General features: G+C 43.4%; 1 protein-coding gene across 1 annotated transcript in view; it reads right to left on the bottom strand.

Moving 5' to 3' along the window:
* LOC122798552 (autophagy-related protein 9A-like) overlaps window positions 1-19,646 on the bottom strand; it is a 1,381,959-nt gene that overhangs the window by 1,092,315 nt on the left and 269,998 nt on the right. Inside the window, exons 5-6 of the mRNA XM_044067604.1 lie at window positions 14,019-14,033; window positions 7,319-7,336 (exon numbers count right to left, since the gene is read on the bottom strand). Coding sequence (XP_043923539.1) covers window positions 7,319-7,336; window positions 14,019-14,033 — 33 coding nt within the window. The remainder of the gene's footprint in view (window positions 1-7,318; window positions 7,337-14,018; window positions 14,034-19,646) is intronic.

Raw genomic sequence — 19,646 nt, forward strand, 5'->3', positions numbered from 1 at the left:
GCCTCTGGCTGGTCTGTAATGTCTGAGTCATCCGCAGCATCATCAGAGGACACAGGCTCGGGGGGCTCTGCTCTAGGTCTCTTTGAGAGGCCCTGTCTGGGTGAGATTGGGATCCCCTAATTAAGGATATTAAATCTTCTGCCAAAGTGAGCATTTGAGAACTAGAAGTGGGCCTGAGTGAGGGAGGTTTAACAGGCACTGATTTAGCTGATTTGGCTGCTTTAGCCCTGGCAAAGGCCTTAATAAACATGGCTGCAGGAGGCCTAGCAGCACCACGTGCTGGGGTAGAGATATCCAAGGGGATGGTGTCTGATAGATCAGTAGGTACCACAGTTGTAGGCAAAATTTCTGAGGCTGACTCAGATAAGGTAGCAGGAGCCTCAGTAGTAGTCATGGATTCGGCTGAAGATTGACCAGTTTTCGGTTTCGAAACCGAGACACTCATGCTTGCTTAACCGTGGTTTCGCCGAAACCGCGGACCGCGAGTGTCGGTCTTTTCTTTTGCGTTTTTAACAATTTGGGTAGTCGGAGGATCCGACGGCATAATGTACGCAAAATCTGAGCGAAAAACTGTTCAGCAACTCCGACCCGGCGCTAGCGTTCGGGTTGAAGGAAGCACAGGCCGAACAGGCTGCTACGCCGTGGTCTGGGCCTAAGCAAGGCAAACAGTAAGAGTGGAAATCTTTATGAGGTATTTGTTTCCCACAAGTTAAACAGTTATTGACTTTTTCTGACATCGGCTGAGGCAAGAAAGAGTCCCCAACGGGTACTTAGCTTTTAGAAGTCTTCGTAGCATTCGGTAGTAGTAATCTCTGGATCTGACCGCCCGGCCCTTGCGAACAGCTTCTGCTTCCCCCGCCACGCGGCAAGAAAGACTGAGGAAAATGGCGTCGGCTGATGCCTTTATACCCGAAGACCAGCAGAGATGACGTCGGGTGAAGTGCGACATCAGCCGAAGCCTGACCCAGACTTTGGAATCCGGCCGACCGAAGGGCTGCCTGACGACAGGACAACCCATTTGTTATGACTGCAGATGCATCCATGAAGGACATCAATACCATATGAAGAAGGAGGAGACAGGCAAAATAGTAAGAATGTCAACATCCCTAAAAAAGGAAAAAAATAATGAATGCATTCCAGGAATGATATTAAATATTTTATAAATGCATAACAAAGCAAAAAAAAAGACAACAAGGAAGGATAGCAAAATTAAATAAAATGGATAATGGTGAACTGAGAAGTTCAGCAATAAAAAATAGGGCAGCTTAATGAATACTTCTTGCCATGTACACAAAGAAGAAATTAAGTAATAAATATAAAGGATGGCCCAAGTCCTTTCAACGAAAAGGGTTTAATAGAACTTCCAAAGCTAAATACATACACATATATATATATATATATATATATATATATATATATATATTCACATACACATAGATATACAGATATATATATATATATATATATATATGCAGATATACTTACACAGCTGAAGGTTGTGGGTCTTGATGGAAGTGAAAAGGAAAGTACAGTTGTGTACACTTATCATAAATGTAGATGTTCGAGTGTATTCACTGTTGCAGTCATTACATTTGGGTAATCTGCTGGCAGGTTGCCCTCAGTCGGCCTGAATAACAAAGTCTTGGGCCCTGCATCGATCGGTTGCTGTCTCCTCTTCCATGACATCAGGTCGTCAGGGGTATAAAACATGCAGCTGACGCCATTTTATTCAGTTTTTCTTGCCCCAGATGTCAGGTACCCCCCAAATGGGGAGAAAAAAAATATATAAACAAAACTAAACGGCAATATATATAAATGCACTTTTAGCAACATAAACTTTACCTTCATCTAAAAGCAAATACACCACAAAGGCTGTAGAATATAGTGAAGGAAAGAGAAGTTATAGAAATGGGGGATGGCGGGGGGGGGGGGGGTAACCTGGACTGCAACAGTGAATAATACTCTAACATCTACATTTATGGTAAGTGTACACAACTGTACTATGTTCTTCGTGTTTCACTGTTGCAGTCATTACATTTGGGTAGAATCCCAAAGCTATGGATGGGAGGATGGAACTAAATAGCATTAGGGGCGGCTAAAAGGCCCTGCAGAACTGCAGTGGCAAAGCCTGTCCTGGATTTGGAGAAGAGAGGCAAATGATAATGCTTTGTGAAGGTATGCACAGAGCTCCAAGTAGCAGCTTCCAGAATGTCTTTGGTTAGAACTCCTCTGACAAAGGCTGCTGAGGTAGAGGCAGCCCTGGTGGAATGTGACCTGATTCCCTTGGGCACAGGTTTACCATGGTGCAAGTAGCAGAAACGAATGCAGTGGCTTATCCACTTAGAAACAGTCTGCTTTGATATAGCCTTTCCCTCTGATCCCGAAGCAAATGCCAACAGTAGTTGCTCAGACTTTCTTAAAGACTTGGTCCTGCTGAAGTCGAATCTTAGCTGTCTGTGTACGTCCAATGAATGCAGAATCTGCTCCCCCTTATTCTGCTGATTTGGGTAAAATGTTGGCAGGTGAACAGTTTGACTAAGAGCCACACTGGATACCACCTTAGGCATAAAGGAAGGATTGGTCCTGACGGACACCCTGTCCAGGTAAAATGTAATAAAAGGCTCCACAGCCATGAGAGCCTGTAGTTCTGAAACCCTTCTTGCTGAAGTGATTGCCAAAAGGAAAGCTGTTTTCCACAATAAAAAAATTATATGTGCAGTAGCTGCTGGTTCAAAAGGAGGCAGGGTGAGTTTTTCCAGCACAAAATTGAGGTCCCATGCAGGAGTTGGTGATCTTCTGGGAGGCCTTAAGTTTTTGGCTCCTCTAAGATACTGTTTTAGTACAGCATGAGAAAAGATGGGAGGCTCCGTGTTGTAATGAGCCGGGATGGCAGAGGCATGGATTTTAGGCCCTCATCAAGCATCTCAGTCAAGTATTGTAAAATCTGAGGAATATTTGGCTTTGCTGTGTCTGTTCCTTATGCTTGGTTCCAAGCACAGAATCTCTTCCATTTATCAGCATAAGATTTTCGAGTGCTAGGCCTTCTAGCTTTTAAAATGAAATCCATCACAGATTTACTGAGAGGTGTTGTTTGAATAATTAAATGATCAGCCATGCTGCACGGTTCAGAGTTTGGAGCTGGGTGTGCAGAATTTGATTGTTCTGCTGAGACAGTAGACGAGGTATTTGAGGCAAGTACCAAGGAGGGAGTTAAGACATATTCCTTAGGATTGGGTACCAGTGCTGGCGAGGCCAGTCCGTAGCAATTAGGATCATTTTTGTTTTTTTCCTGTCTGACCTTTAGTAAGACCTTGGAGAGAAGAGGCGTGGGGGAAAGGCATAGACTGAAAGGTTTTTCCAACTGAAGGATAGGGCATCCACTTTCCATGCTTGTCTGTGATAAGTCCTTGTGCAGAATTTGTCCAGTTGATAATTTTGGGAAGAGGCAAAAAGATCTATGCCTGGGCTCCTCCATTTCTGTGTTACCATGCTGAAGATTTGAAAATCCAGTTTCCACTCATGCGGGTCCAAAAGATTTCTGCTTAGGTCGTCTGCCAGAGTATTTTGTTTTCCTGCAGGAACTGAGCTTGAAGATGTACTTGGTAAGTCAAGGTTGTGTTCCACAATGCCATGGCTAGTCTGCAAAGGGTGTACCACATAACCGTGGTGTTGTCCACCTTTATCAGTAGTTGTCCTGGATGAAGTAAGTCCTTGAGCATTCTGAACTGCTAGCATCTCTTTCTGGTTGATATGTAGATGCATTTGTTTTGGGATCCATATGCCCTGAATGCATCTCCCCGCCAGGTGGGCCCCCACAAGCATAGTCTGATGCGTTTGTAGTTAGGGTTTGGGTGGCATGGGGTAGAGTGAATGACAGTCCCTTGTTTTGGTGACATGTCTCTGCCCACCAAAGAAACTCCTGTTGTAGGCAGGGAATGAGAGGAATCACTGTTTCCAGACTATGACAATGTTGACTCCATAAACTTTTTAGGTACCATTGAATTTTCCTCATATGTAGTCTTGCATATGGAATTAGTAGAATGCAGGATGCCATGAACCCCAAAGCCTGCAGAATTTGTCTTGCAGATAACTGGGTTTTTGTTGCCATCTGTTTGAAGTATGTTGTCAGTTGCCTTTGTTTGTCTGGTGTAAGGTAAGCCATCTGGGCAGTTGTATTCAAGCTTGCACCCAGGAATGTAATTATTTGAGAGGGTACCAGTTGTGATTTCTTTTCATTTATTGTGTACCCTAGGCATGTTAGAAGCCTTTTTACAAATGCCAGATGTTGAAGAAGAATATCCTTGTTCTCTGCTTGAATAAAATTTGTATGCTTCTTTGTCTGCAAAATGCCATGGCAGGCATTTTGTAAAGACCCTGGATGCAGTAGATAAGCCAAAGGGCAGTGCAGAGAATTGGTAATGCAAAAAAACCTGCCTTGAAGCGGAGGTATCTTCTGCACGATTCCTTTATTGGGATATGCAGGTATGCCTCTTTTAAGTCTAGAGTCACTAACCAAGCATTCCTGCCCAGCATTGGCAGCAGCTGTTGTAAAGTCAGCATTTTGAATTTTGGAATGTCCACGTAAGTGTTCAAAATCGTTGGACGTCATGCACCGTCTTTTCTGGGTACCAGGAACAGCCTTCAATAAAAACCTTGTCCTTTTTCCTGTTCTGGTACTGGCTGAATAACCCCCATCTCCATGAGGGACGTAACTTGTTTCTGAGCCTCTGCCCATTGATTTTGTGGCAGATCTGGCCAACCGTTTGGAATTGGCAAAGTATGGAAATGAAATCTGTACCCATGGGATACTATGTTCAATACTCACTTGTCCTGGGTAATTAAATGCCAATTTTGAGCATGAAGTGCTAACTTTCCCCCCCAAGGGGGCTGCCAAGAGATAAGTGCTTGGTGAAGGTAGAGGGAAGTTGAGACTGCTTACTGTAGGGTTATGCTTGGTTTCCTCCAGATTTGTAGGTGGAGGCACCCCATTGCTTTGACCTGTAAGAACCCTGCAATTGGTATCTAGAGCCTTTTGAGTGCCTGGATTTGCCTTGTGAGGCTCTGCTGGACACAGGAAAGGACCAATTTTTAGTTGGCCAGTGCCTACTGAACCTGGGTGGCTGCACTTGTAAGAAATCTTTTACAGTTTGCATAGATTTAGCTTTGTCTTCCATTTTCTTTAAAACCTCTTCTGCCTTATTACCAAACAGAGTATCATGCTGTAAAGGGGCATCCAACAATTTAGCTTTAACATGATCAGGCAGATTTTGCTCCTTGAACCAGGCATGCCTTCTAATCACAGATCCAGTAACTACGGCCCTGCAAGAGGCCTCCAAGGAATCAAAACCACATTGCAAAGTATGCTTTCCACAACCTGTTCTGCTGCATGCAATAATTCCTGTAATTCTTTATTTTCCACACAATCAGAAATCAACATCATTTTCTGTTTCAGTAAGCTCATAATATGCTGTTGATATTTAAGCATATGAAACTGGCAGTTTAAGGCCCTAATTGCCAAGGTTGCAGACGTATAAACCTTCTTTCCCCATCTATCCAGTGCCCTGGAATCTCTATCAGAGGGGGTAGGATTTTTGGCTGTAGAGGCCTTTACACCTTTGGGACCCTGTGATATAGTCTCAGGATCAGCAGCAGGATTTTTGAATAGAAATTTGTGGGAGTCAGGAACCCTGTAATATCTGTCTGGCTTACTAGGAGCCGGATGTAGGGAATCAGGAGCCATGCTTGATTCTGAAAACACATCATCAACCATGTCTAGTACAGGAGGTATTGCCAAAGGCCTATGCTGAGGAAGGAGAAGGAAATCCCTAAGCCTCTTTTGATTCAGAGAAATCCTGACTCTCCCAATGAAAATGTTCGCTTAGAGTATGCAAGGTTTCACCAAAAGAATAATCCTCAGGAGGAGATGCAGATGGGATGGATTCTTCTGCATCTGAATCCACATAGGGGGAATAGAAAATTCCTGATCAGAAGAGGAATCAGAAGAAATGGAAACCTGATCTGAAGATTCATAATCAGTGTCTTGCCTAGGCCTGTTAGCAGGGGGGGGGGGAATAGGGAACCCCTGATCAAGGTAATTAAGTCCTCAACCATTTTGATATGTTTTTTAGGCATAGAGGCCTGAGCACGTGGCTCATGCGTCAGTTTCTTAGACTTAGAAACTGTTTTTCTTCTTGTTTTTGAAGTTGCCATTGGTTTTATGTAAAAATGTTGAGGCCTGAAAACACCCTCAGAAGCCAGTGCCTGCTCAGCGGCTCTGGACCCATCCAAGGGAGAGACATCCGTGGGTTCAATACTCTGAGAATCTTGTGGCATACTGGACTCCGCTTGGTTCTCGGTAGAGGCCTGCAACTCAAAAATAGCTGGTATCAGGGGCTGCGAAAGTGCCTCACTGAGTACCGGCGAACCAGTGACTGGCTTAGGAGAAGCTTCATCGTCGGTTTTGGACCTCGACGGTCTGTCTCTGTCTTTTTCTTTGCGTTTTTTGTGACCTCTGGTAGTCAGACTGCTAACCAACGACATTTCAGGGTAATTAAATCTGGATCCAAAATACTTTGGAGCAAAAATATATCGATGCTTAATAGTGTGTTGGTTAAAAATCTAGCACAAAACCGACAGCAAGGCACGTTATGGTCTGGGCCTAGGCAAGGAATACAGTACAAATGAAAATCCTTATGAGGTATTTGCTTCCCACAAGTACTGCAATTATTAACTTTTACTGATATTGGTAGGAGCAAGAAAAAGTTTCCCCAATGGGCTACTTAGCTTTAGTTGAAGACTACGGTTCTGAAACTCGAAAGCGAAAATTTCAGGAGTCAGGCGACCGGCACTTGCGAACTGCTTCTGCTTCGGGCAACGCATGGCAAGAAAGACTGAATAAAATGGCGTCAGCTGCATGTTTTATACCCCTGACGATCTGACGTCATTGAAGAGGAGACAGCAATCGACGCAGGACCCAAGACTTTGTTATTCAGGCCGACTGAGGGCAACCTGCCAGCAGATTACCCAAATGTAATGACTGCAACAGTGAAACACGAAGAACATCTGATAATATCTCTAATTCTCCTTTTTGCCAAATTATGTAAAGACTGTATGATGGCTAATGAGAGGAAAAAATGGATATGGCTTCTGTTCTTTAATTTTATTAATTTACTTCACATTTGTTAACTCTAAGTTGCCTCACTGGTGGGGTACAAGGACACAGCCCAGGTGATCCGAGTTCAATTAAGTGCTTGAAAGCCTGACAGCGAAGCAGGGAAGATGGATATACCTATCTTGGCAGGAAGAACGCAATTCAGACACACTTCTGAGATCAATACTTGGTGGAAGTCAGCGATATTAGGGAGGTGCTATCTACATGGAAGCAGACTTTGACTGAGATGCACATATAGGTGTGGACAATGCACCACAAGCTCAGTGCATCTCAACCCTTGGACAGCACAAGTGCATGGGAGGGGGGCAGGGAACAGGCTAAGCAGAAAAATCTCCCTCTGCATCAATGTGAAGCTGTTCCTTGATGCCCCACTCTCCTAACCAACCATGAACATGGGTTGGAATTAATCCTGGGCAGCAAAGAGGTTCGGCAAACCCACTGGATGAGTAAAGGACATGGGAGCATCCAATGGTTAGGCGAAGAGGAAAAATTAACTAGGTGAGTAGACTGGTCTGGTGGTGTTATCAGCCATGCTCCAGACAGAAGGTACACATTGCTATAATCAATACGGAATACATGCATATGATCGAACGGAACATATCCAAATGTCACATTTTCCAAATGGAGATGTCAAATCTCACACAGGCGAACGGTCGGAATGTCGAACATAACACCGAATTTGACATTTCTGATCGCTCAACCACCACAAAAAGTGCTACCATGGGTCAAGAAGTGGGGATATTAGCCTGGCTGGAGTTCGATGTTCCTGGATTCGGCATGTGAAAATTCGACATTGTGGAAACTTGGGTCAATGCCTTCGACATTTAGGACGTCGGACAACCAAAGTTCAATTACATGCATGTACTCCAATCAATACATATACACATAGACTGTGTACAAGTACAAAGAATGATTAAAACATATGAAAATAATTTGGACATAGTTCAAGATTTTAACAACAACACTGACTTTACATCAATGTAGTGGAAGTATATCTAAAAAAATACATATAGGTAACAAAATATGTTAGCATTTTACAGGTATTAAAACTTAAAGATTAAGACAGATTAACACAATGAGTTTAATATGAATCACCCTCAAAGGTGAACAGTTCATAACGGGTATATATGTTGTATGTGATGACATACTAATCAATGTGCCTAAAGCAGTTACATTTCAATTATTTTCCAGAATGTGCTGCTAATTTGGTTTTAAATGCTATGAGATTTGCTTCACTTCTGACATAGGTAAGCAAATTAGGTCAGGTGTCTGGAGCAATATTCTGGAATGTATTCTCATCCGCTGTCATCTTAAATAAATTAACTAATGCTACATTCCGTGGGTTTTGAGACCATGACAAATAATTTAAGGAAGAGAAAAGTACAGTTTTGTACCTACCATAACTGTAGATGTTCGAGTGCTAATACAGCTGCAGTCATTACAGATGGGTTCTCCTGCCGTCAGGCGGGTCCTCGGTCGGCCGAATTCCAAAGTCTAGGTCCGGCGTCGGTTGTTGTCGCCTTCTTCCCCGACGTCATTGCGACAGGGGTATATAAGACACTGCCGACGCCATTTTCTTCAGTCTTTCTTGCCCCATATGTCAGGTGCCCCCAGAAGGAAGGCAATACATAATTTATATATCTATAGTCATGCAATGCAATATAATCAAAATTCAGTAGTTGCAAGCAAATACACCATAGAAGGATAATCCAAACAGTTTGTATGAGGAGGAGTTAGCCACTAGGCCTGTACCAAGAGGGGAAGTAGGGAGGGAAACCTGGACTGCAGCTGTATTAGCACTCGAACATCTACATTTATGGTAGGTACAAAACTGTACTATGTTCATCGTGCATACAGCTGCAGTCATTACAGATGGGTAGAATCCCAAAGCTATGCACAGGGTGGTAGGCACTAGGTGGAATTAGGAGGAGCCAGAATGCCCTGCAATACAGCAGTGGCAAAGCCTGCTCTTGTTTTGGAGTATAAAGGTAGGTGGTAGTATTTAGTGAAGGTATGCACCGAACTCCAAGTGGCTGCCTCCAAAATATCTTTGGTAGGAACTCCTCTGAGGAAGGCTGCAGAGGTAGCTGTGGCCCTTGTGGAGTGGGATCTGATGCCTGCAGGCACAGATTTACCATGAAAGGAGTAACAAAAACGTATGCAGTGGCCTATCCATTTTGAAATTGTCTGTTTGGAAATTGGCTTCCCTTGAGCTCCTACAGCATAGGACACAAAGAGTTGTTCTGATTTCCTGAATGGCTTTGTTCTGTCCAAATAGTAACGCAGCTGTCTATGGATGTCTAAGGAATGTAGCAGCCTTTCCCCCTTGTTTTGAGGATTGGGGTAAAAGGTAGGTAAGTGTATGGCCTGATTTAAAGCTACCCTGGATACTACCTTAGGCATAAATGACGGGTTGGTTCGTAGGGAAACCCTGTCCTGATGGAAGATGAGAAAGGGCTGCACAGCCATGAGGGCTTGTAATTCCGAGAACCTATGAGCTGTGGTAATAGCCAGAAGGAAAGCTGTTTTCCAGGACAAATATTGCAAATCTGTTGAGGCAGCTGGTTCAAAAGGAGGCAATGTTAATTTTTCTAGAATGTAATTAAGATCCCAGGCTGGGATTGGTTGTTTCCTTGGAGGTCTTATATTCTTAGCCCCTCTGAGGAACTGTCTTAAGAGTGGGTGAGAGAATAAGGGTAGATCAGTGTTGTATTCTACAGAAATGGCTGAGGCATGGATTTTGATGGAGGAGAATGAAAGTCCACTGTTCAGCAGCTCAGTTAGATACTGTAATATCTGAGACAAATTCAGTTTTCTGGGATCCTGGTCCTTTTTCTCATTCCAAGCGCAAAACCGTTTCCATTTTGCGGAGTAAGCTTTTCTAGTAGATGGCCTTCTGGCTTCCAAAATGACATCCTGTACCTCCTTGGAGAGTAGGGTCTGTTGTGGTGTTAAGGAATTTTCCATGCAGCCAGATTGAGTGTTTTCAGCTGACTGTGAAGAGTTTTGTAGCTGTGCTGAGTCAGAAGAAGAGGCATTAGAGGTAGGGTCCAAGGAGAAGAATGTGTTAGGCTCCTCAGGAGTGGGTACAAGTGTTGTCTTGGCCAGTCTGGAGCAATCAGTATCATCTTTGGTCTGTCTGCTCTTGCTTTCAAAAGCACCTTGGGCAGTAGAAGAAGAGGTGGGAAGGCGTAAACTGTTCGTGCTGCCCAACTGAAAGAAAGGGCGTCCACTCTCCAGGCCTTTGGATGAAATGTCCTTGAGCAGAATTTTGTCAATTGGTGATTTTTGTGGGAGGCAAAGAGATCTATGTCTGGCCTTCCCCAGGTTTGGATTATCTTTGTAAACACTTGAGGATGCAACTTCCATTCGTGAGGGTCTGTCATATTTCTGCCTGCGTGTTTTCCATACCTGGAACGTACTGTGCTTGAAGCTCGATTTGCCATTCCAGAGCACTGTTCCAAAGTGACATGGCCAGCCTGCACAGGGGGTATGAATGTGTTCCTCCTTGTTTGTTTATGTACCACATTACTGTGGTGTTGTCTGTTCTTATTAATAATTGCCCTGGATGCAGGAGGTACTTGAAAGCTGTAATTGCATTTATCACTGCTAGCATTTCCTTTTGATTGATGTGAAGGTGCTTTTCCTTTTGGGACCATTTGCCCTGAATGCACCTGTCTGTCATGTGTGCCCCCAAGGCGTAGTCTGAGGTGTCTGTTGTGATGACTTGATTTGCTTGAGGTTTGCAGAATGGTAGACCTGCGTTTGTTTGGCATGCTTGAGCCCACCATAGAAATTCCTTTTGCAAACATGGAATTAGTGGTATTATTGTTTCCAAACTGTGGCTGTGTTGAGACCATAGGTTTTTTAGGTACCACTGAAGTTACCTCATATGCAACTTTGCACATGGGATTAGAAGAATGCAAGATGCCCTGAATCCCAGAGCCTGCAGGATTTTCCTTGCAGTTAGCCTGGTACAATTTGCTAGTATCTTGAAGTACTGAGTTAGTTGCCCCTGTTTTTCTGGCGTAAAATAGGCCATCTGGGTGTTTGTGTCCAAGTTGGCACCCAGGAAAATTATTTTCTGAGATGGTGTTAGCCTGGATTTCTCTTTGTTGACTGTGTATCCCAGAGAATTCAATAACTGTGTTACATAAGCCAGATGTTCCAGAAGTATGTGTTTGCTGTCCACTTGGATCAGGCAGTCGTCCAAATAAGGGTATATTTGTATCCCTTGAAGTCTGCAGTAGGCAATTACTGATGCCAGGCATTTCGTGAATACTCTGGGCGCAGTAGATAAGCCAAAGGGCAATGCAGAGAATTGATAGTGGATTGAACCTGCAAGAAATCTGAGGTATCTTCTGCAGCTTTGTCTGATTGGGACATGCAGGTATGCCTCCTTGAGGTCCAATGTTACCAGCCAAGACCCCTTGCCCAGCATGGGAGGAAGCTGCTGTAAGGTGAGCATCTTGAATTTTGGTACGAGTAGAAATGTGTTTAGGATGGATAAGTCCAAAATGGGTCTCCAATCGGTTCCCTTCCTTGGTACCAGGAATAGTCTGGAATAAAAACCTTGACCTTGTTCGTGAGTAGGTACCTCTTGAATAGCTTTCATGTCCATGAGCTTTGAAATTTGTATTTGAGCCTCTGTCCTTTGATTGTGTGGCAGGTTCGGCATGTCTCTCATTTTTGGAAGAGTGTGAAAATGAAATCTGTAGCCTCTGTTTATAATGTCCAGGATCCATTTGTCTTTTGTGACAATATGCCAATTTTTTGAAAATAATGCCAGCTTTCCTCCCAAGGATGCTGCCACTTGAGCCTTGCTTGGCATGCAAAGGGGAAAGTCATTGGGTTTGTTTTCTGTATTGCTGTGCACTGTCTTCGCCACCTCTTGATGCTGGAGGTTGCCATTGTCTGCCTCTATATGATCCTTGAGATTGTCCTCTGCCCCTTGCGCGTCTGTAGCTACCTCTTTGGGGCTTGTCCGTGGCTGGAAAGGACCAGTTTTTTGAAGGCCAATTTCTACTAAAACGTGGTGGTTGTACCTGTAGAAAAGCCTTAACAGTTTGCATAGATTTAGCTTTTTCTTCCATTTTCCTTAGTATTTCCTCAGCATTAGTACCAAATACATCCTTTTGTAAAGGAGCATCTAGTAATTTAGCTTTGGCATGATCAGGCAAGGTTTCTTCCCTAAGCCAGCCATGTCTACGAATGACTGATCCTGTAACTGCAGCTCTACTTGAGGCCTCTAGAGCATCATAACCATATTGTAAGGTGTGCTTACCCACTTGTTCTGCACTATGCATCATATCCTGCAACTCCTTCAGATCTGGTTGTTCAGGTTGTGACATTTTATTCTTTAATTGTGATAACAGAAACTGCTGATATTTAAGCATATGGAACTGACAATTTAAGGCCCTCATGGCTAGAGTGGCTGAGGTATATACCTTTTTTCCCCACCTTTCTAAGGCTCTAGACTCTCTTTCAGAAGGTAATGGATTCTTAGCAGTAGAGGCCTTCATTCCCTTGGGGCCCTGAGAAATGGTTTCTGGGTCAGCATTATGGCTTTTGTAAAGAAATTGGTGTGAGTTAGGAACTCTGTAGTACCTATCAGGCTTGACTGGGGCTGGAGGCAGGGAATCCGGATTAAGGCAAGCCTCCGAATAAACATCAAGTATGTCCAAGACAGGAGGTATCGCCAGAGGTCTGTGCTGAGGTAGCAGAAGAAATTCCCTAAGCCTTTTTTTTGAATCTGAAAAATCCTGGCCTTCCCAATAGAAGTGTTCCCTCAAGGTATGCAAGGTTTCCCCGAATGAGAAATCCTCTGGGGGGGATACAGAAGGAATGGACTGTTCTGCATCAGAATCTTCAAAAGGGGAGTACGAATGCTCCTCTTCATCAGAATGTTCTGAAATAATGAAGCCCTGGTCAGAAAAGGGAGATTCTTCCTCCACTCTGGGTCTCTTGTCCGGTGGGGGTTGGGAACCCTGATAAGAGTAATTAAATCCTCAGCCATTTTTAGCATCTGCTTTTTAGGCATGGGGCCTGGAGATGGGCCCTGTGCAACAGGCCTCTGGGAGTGCATGGCTGATTTAGACTTAGTAAAGGCCCTGATGGAAAAGGAAGAAGAAGGTCTGAAGACACCATGGGTGGAAGTAGACCTGTCCATATTAAGAGGCTCAACACTCACAGTGGCTTCGGTAGCTGTAGTCAGGGTGTGGGCCGAGGAACCTGCATTAGTCAGGGGCTGCGTAGGTGCCTCACTGAGAACCGGACCACGTGTAGCCGGTTTTGGCGTGGTGTCGGTGGAGACCGCGGACCTCGCGTGTCGGTCTTTGTCCTTGCGTTTTTTGGACAAAACTGTAGTCGGAGTCTCCGACGACATTTTATAGTTAAAAGCTTTACCCAAAAAGTGCTGGGCGAACTCCGCCCGACGCTTAATAGTGCGTTTAGTAAAAGTAGCACAAAAGCGACAGCCCGAGACATCGTGGTCTGGGCCTAAACAAGGAATACAGAGGGAATGGAAATCCTTATGCGGTATTTGCTTCCCACAAGAAATACAATTGTTAACTTTGTCTGACATCGGTCTGAGGCAAGAAAAGTTTCCCCAACGGGGTACTTAGCTTTAAAGAAGACTTCGGTTTCCAAATTATCGTAATTTCAGGAGCTGGCCGACCGGCACTTGCGAATTGCTTCTGCTTCGGGTACCGCGTGGCAAAAAAGACTGGAGAAAATGGCGTCGGCTGTGTCTTATATACCCCTGTCGCAATGACGTCAGGGAAGAAGGCGACAACAACCGACGCCGGACCTAGACTTTGGAATTCGGCCGACCAAGGACCCGCCTGACGGCAGGAGAACCCATCTGTAATGACTGCAGCTGTATGCACGATGAACATCGAAGTCTGTTAGCCAACGGAATGCAGTGAACAAGCAAAATCAGCTTCCGTGATGCTATATATCAAAAATGTAGGAAGTCTAATAACTCAATGAATGATAATTTAGTGAGCCCAGTTATGGCAAACCAGCTATGCTGAAAATTACTCCAGGCAAAGAACATTGCACTTACCCCACTGTTGTTCAGTTATGAAGTAAACTAGGTAAGTTAGCAGATGAGAATTCCCTCAAGGAATGTACAGGGGGGGCCTTGCAAAAAGCTTTGTTTGATGCTTGTTGAAAGTGGTTTTCAGCGTAACACTTTTGCAGTAGTGGAATACACTGAAATTACTTTTGGTGATTCAACATGATTCTAAAACCTGGCCCCCTGTTCTGAGGCAACAAACCTACTTTCTTCAGAAGCAGACAATGATGCTTTGCTGCTTCTGAAAGAAATAAATCTGCACATTTTGTTAAGGGTAGTTTGAAGCAGTTTTGTGTTGGGCAGGGGATTTCCATAGAACTCACTTCAAAACCTGCTCAGTCTTTGGAACCAAAACTCCTTAAATTGCCTTCTTCATTCCAAGAAATGATAGTTCGCAAATGTATACATTAACTCAGAAGTCTCAGTACTTTAACTACCATAGAGTGAGATCAATCCATATATGTATCAATCCATATAAGCATCTATAGGAATACATACATATATATGATTATTATGCAGATTTAGGAGCTGTGACTCGGAGGCTTCCTCCAGCCTTTTAAATGTGGTGAGGATATTTTTGTAATACGAATTACTAGCTTATTGGCTATAAACTAGTGCATGGCAAAACTTAAGAAAATCAGTCTGAATACAGCACTGTATTCACTTTGATGGTGTGACAGTTCATAGAAGTAGTTCATGTGCATACAGAGTGATATGCATTCTGGCAAAATCAAGAACTAGATTATTAACTAAAAATGAAAACTCAGAATAGGCCTGAGTACAAATCCCTGGGTAACCTCTGAAGAAATACTAAGATTTGAGATAAAACTCTTACATGCTACTGAGAAACATACCTCTCAAATGTCCACATTTTCACATAATGTCCAGAATTTTGTCTCATGTTTTTAGTCTGTTCCTCATAAAATTTGTGCTTTTCTGGCAAATTATTGGTGATTAAAGTCAACAAATAATGGCATACATTTCTGTTTCAAGCTTCATATCCTTCGGAAAATGCATAACAATGCAAAACTTGTTATAGTAACTTTCTAAGTTTATAAGAACAATATTTAAAATTTGTCCCGAGTCTGGGCTTTTCTCTCTGCATTATTTTTGGCCTTGTCCTGATGTCTTGCACCTAGAGGTTGAGAGGTATGCAGAGAATGTCTTGTTTGAAAGTTAACTTTGAAACCAGCTGAGAAGAACTTACATGAAACTTTCTTTCAGTCTGGTTAGGAGAACAATATAATCTAAGAGAATTATTAACGGATTCAAAAAGTCATTTACAAAGCACCTGTGACCAAACCTCTGTCCACAATCGGCCGGGTAATGGTAACATCTCTTTTTCTAAAACCAAACTATGTTTCTCAACATGTTTAGTAAGCTAAAATTACACACATCTTTCCAGTATCTTACAAAATGGGGATAACATTTGAGCTGGGCTTAAAGTCCTGTGAAAACTGCAGGTCATTCAATCATTCACAGCAAAATGACTACAGCATATTTTACAGCTAAGGCACAACACCTAGATACACACAAAAAGGTTTATAATCGGTGCTAGAATTTTGGCTGTTATCGAAGTGGTCACTTATAGAAGTGCAGGGTGGATTTTACCTAAAAACTTAGAGACAACTTCAAAGTGGCAGGCAAAAATAAAAATCATTCCTATGCATGTTGTTCAGCAGTATTTCTTCCATCAATGCATTCTTATTACCAGATATACGGTGTTTCGTTTAATTACATAGCTCTTGTTTAGTGAAGGTACCCCCATGTCCCCCTTCTTAGGATGTACCTGCAAAAAAGCAGTGAATCTTCTCTGGCAGGTACTTAATTTTCAAAAATAACAATGCGAGTTGAATGAAGAAAGGAATCCGATAACCACCAGTTCGTTGTTCGTTTTTTTAGTTGAATGAAGAAAGTACAGTTTTGTACCTACCATAAATAAAGATGTTCGAGTGCTAATACAGCTGCAGTCCTTACATATGGGTTCTCTTGCCATCAGGCGGGTCCTTGGTCGGCCGAATTCCAAAGTCTAGGTCCGGCGTCAGTTGTTGTCGCTTCTTCCCTGACGTCAGTGCGACAGGGGTATATAAGAACCAGCTGACACCATTATCTTCAGTTTTTCTTGCCCCAGATGTCAGGTGCTCCCAGAAGGAAGGCAATACATAAAATTAGGTAATAATGCAATGCAATATAATCAAAAAACAGTAGTTGCAAGCAAATACAACATAAAAGCATACCCCTAGAGGGGAAGGAGGGAGGGAAACCTGGACTGCAGCTGTAGCACTCGAACATCTACATTTATGGTAGGTACAAAACTGTACTATGTTCATCGTGCATACAGCTGCAGTCCTTACATATGGGTAGAATTCCAAAGCTAAGAAAGGGGTGGTAGGAATTAGGTGTAATTAGGAGGAGCCAAAATGCCCTGCAAGACTGCAGTGGCAAAGCCTGCTCTAGTTTTGGAGTATAATGGTAAGTTGTAGTGCTTGGAGAAGGTATGCACAGAACTCCAAGTGGCTGCTTCCAAGATATCCTTGGTAGGAACTCCTCTGAGAAAGGCTGTAGAGGTGGCTGTGGCCCTGGTGGAATGAGTTCTAATGCCTGTAGGTACAGCTTTGCCATGAAAAGAATAGCAAAAGCGTATGCAGTGGGCTATCCATTTTGAAATTGTCTGTTTGGAAATTGGTTTTCCTTTAGATCCTATTGCATATGCCACAAAGAGCTGTTCTGATTTTCTGAAAGGCTTTGTTCTGTCCAAGTAATAACGCAGTTGTCTGTGGATGTCCAAGGAATGTAGCAATCTCTCCCCTTTGTTTTGAGGATTAGGATAAAAAGTAGGTAAGTGTATGGCCTGATTTAAAGCTACCCTGGATACCACTTTAGGCATAAAGGACGGGTTGGTTCGTAAGGAAACTCTGTCCTGATGGAAGATGATAAAAGGCTGGACAGTCATGAGGGCCTGTAATTCTGAAACTCTACGAGCTGAGGTGATAGCCAGAAGGAAAGCTGTTTTCCAGGACAAGTACTGCAAATCTGTTGAAGCAGCTGGCTCACAAGGAGGCAGGGTAAGTTTTTCCAGTATGAAATTAAGATCCCAAGCAGGTATTTGTTGTTTCCTTGGAGGTCTCAAATTCTTAACCCCTCTGAGGAACTGTCTTAAGAGAGGGTGAGAGAATAAAGGTGGATCAGTGTTGTATTCTGCAGAAATGGCTGAGGCATGGATTTTGATGGAGGAGAAAGAAAGTGCACTGCTTAGCAGTTCTGTCAAATATTGTAGTATTTGTGGTAAATTCAGTTTTCCAGGGTCCTGGCCCTTTTTCTCATTCCAGACACAAAAACGTTTACATTTTGCGGAGTAAGCTTTTCTAGTTGATGGCCTTCTGGCCTCCAAAATGACATCCTGCACCTCCTTGGAGAGTAGGGCCTGCTGTGATGCTAAGGAATCTTCCATGCGGCTAGATTGAGAGTCTTTAGCTGACTGTGAAGAGTTTTGAAGCTGTGTTGAGTCACAAGAAGAGGGATTAGAGGCAGGGTCCATGGAGGGGAATGCGTCAGGCTCCTCAGGAGTGGGTAAAAGTGTTGCCTTGGCCAGTTCGGAGCAATGAGGATCATCTTTGGTCTGTCTGCGCTGGTCTTCAATAGAACTTTGGGCAGCAGAGGAAGAGGTGGAAAGGCATAAACTGTCATTGATGTCCAGCTGAAAGAGAGAGCGTCCACTCTCCAGGCCTTTGGATGGAAGATCCTTGAGCAGAATTTTGTCAATTGATGATTTTTGTGGGAGGCAAATAGATCTATGTCTGGGCTACCCCATTCTTGGATTATTTATGTAAAAACTTTTGGATGAAACTTCCATTCTTGTGGATCTGTCATAATCCTGCTTAGGTTGTCTGCCAGCATGTTTTCCTTGCCTGGCAAGTACTGTGCTTGTAGTTCCATTTGTAAGTCCATGGCCATGTTCCAAAGTGACATGGCCAGTCTGCATAGGGGGTAGGAATGTGTCCCTCCCTGCTTGTTTATGTACCACATAACTGTGGTGTTGTCCGTTCTTATCAATAGATGACCTGGTCTAAGAAAGTTCTTGAAAGCTATAATAGCATTTATTACTGCTAGCATTTCTTTTTGATTGATGTGAAGGTGCTTTTCTTTTTGGGACCATTTGCCCTGAATGCACCGATCTGTCATGTGCGCCCCCCAGGCGTAGTCCGAGGCGTCTGTTGTGATGACTTGATTTGCTTGAGGCTTGCTGAAAGGGAGACCTGTGTTTGTTTGGCATGCTTAAGCCCACCACAGAAATTCCTTCTGCAGACATGGAATTAGTGGTATGATTGTTTCCAAACTGTGGCTGTGTTGAGACCATATGTTTTTCAGGTACCATTGTAGTTTCCTCATATGCAGCTTTGCACATGGGATAAGTAAGATGCAAATGCCATGAATCCCAGAGCCTGCAGGATTTTCCTTGCAGTAAGCCTGGTGCAATTTGCTAGTGTTCTGAAGTATTGGATTAGTTGCCCCTGCTTTTCTGGCGTGAGGTAGGCCATCTGGGTGTTTGTGTCCAAGTTGGCACCCAGGAAAATTATCTTCCGAGAGGGTATTATTCTTGATTTCTTTTTGCTGACTGTGTATCCCAGAGAGTTCAATGACATTATTACATAAGCCAGATGTTTCTGAAGGATGTGTTTGCTGTCCGCTTGGATCAGGCAGTCATCCAAATAGAGATATATTTGTATCCCTTGAAGTCTGCAGTAAGCAATTACTGATGCCAGGCATTTTGTGAATACTCTGGGCGCAGTAGATAAGCCAAAGGGCAATGCAGAGAATTGATAATGTGTTGAACCTGCAGGAAATCTGAGGTATCTTCTGCAATTTTGTCTGATTGGGACATGCAGGTATGCCTCCTTGATGTCCAATGTTACCAGCCAAGACTCCTTGCCCAGCATGGGAAGAAGTTGCTGTAGAGTGAGCATCTTGAATTTTGGTACGAGTAGGAATGTGTTTAGGATGGATAGATCCAGAATAGGTCTCCAATCTTTTACCTTCCTTGGCACCAGAAATAGCCTGGAATAAAACCCTTGACCTTGTTCGTGCATAGGTACCTCTTGAATAGCTTTCATGTTTTTGAGATCTGTAATTAGCCTTTGTGCCTCTGCCCTTTGTGTGGCAGGTTTGGCATGCCTCTCATTTTTGGAAGGGTGTGAAAATGGAATTTGTAGCCTCTGTTTATAATGTCCAAAATCCATTTGTCCTTTGTGACAATATGCCAATTTTTTGAAAATAATGCCAGCTTTCCTCCCAAGGGGGCTGCCATTTGAGATCTGGTTGGCATGCAAAGTGGAAAGTCATTGGGTTTGCTTTCTGATAGATTGCGAGTTGTCCTCACCACCTCTTTGTGTAGGAGCT

Source organism: Protopterus annectens, chromosome 3.part1 (genome assembly GCF_019279795.1).
Source record: "Protopterus annectens isolate FY-2018-M chromosome 3.part1, PAN1.0, whole genome shotgun sequence".
In the NCBI taxonomy this organism is placed as follows: domain Eukaryota; kingdom Metazoa; phylum Chordata; order Ceratodontiformes; family Protopteridae; genus Protopterus; species Protopterus annectens.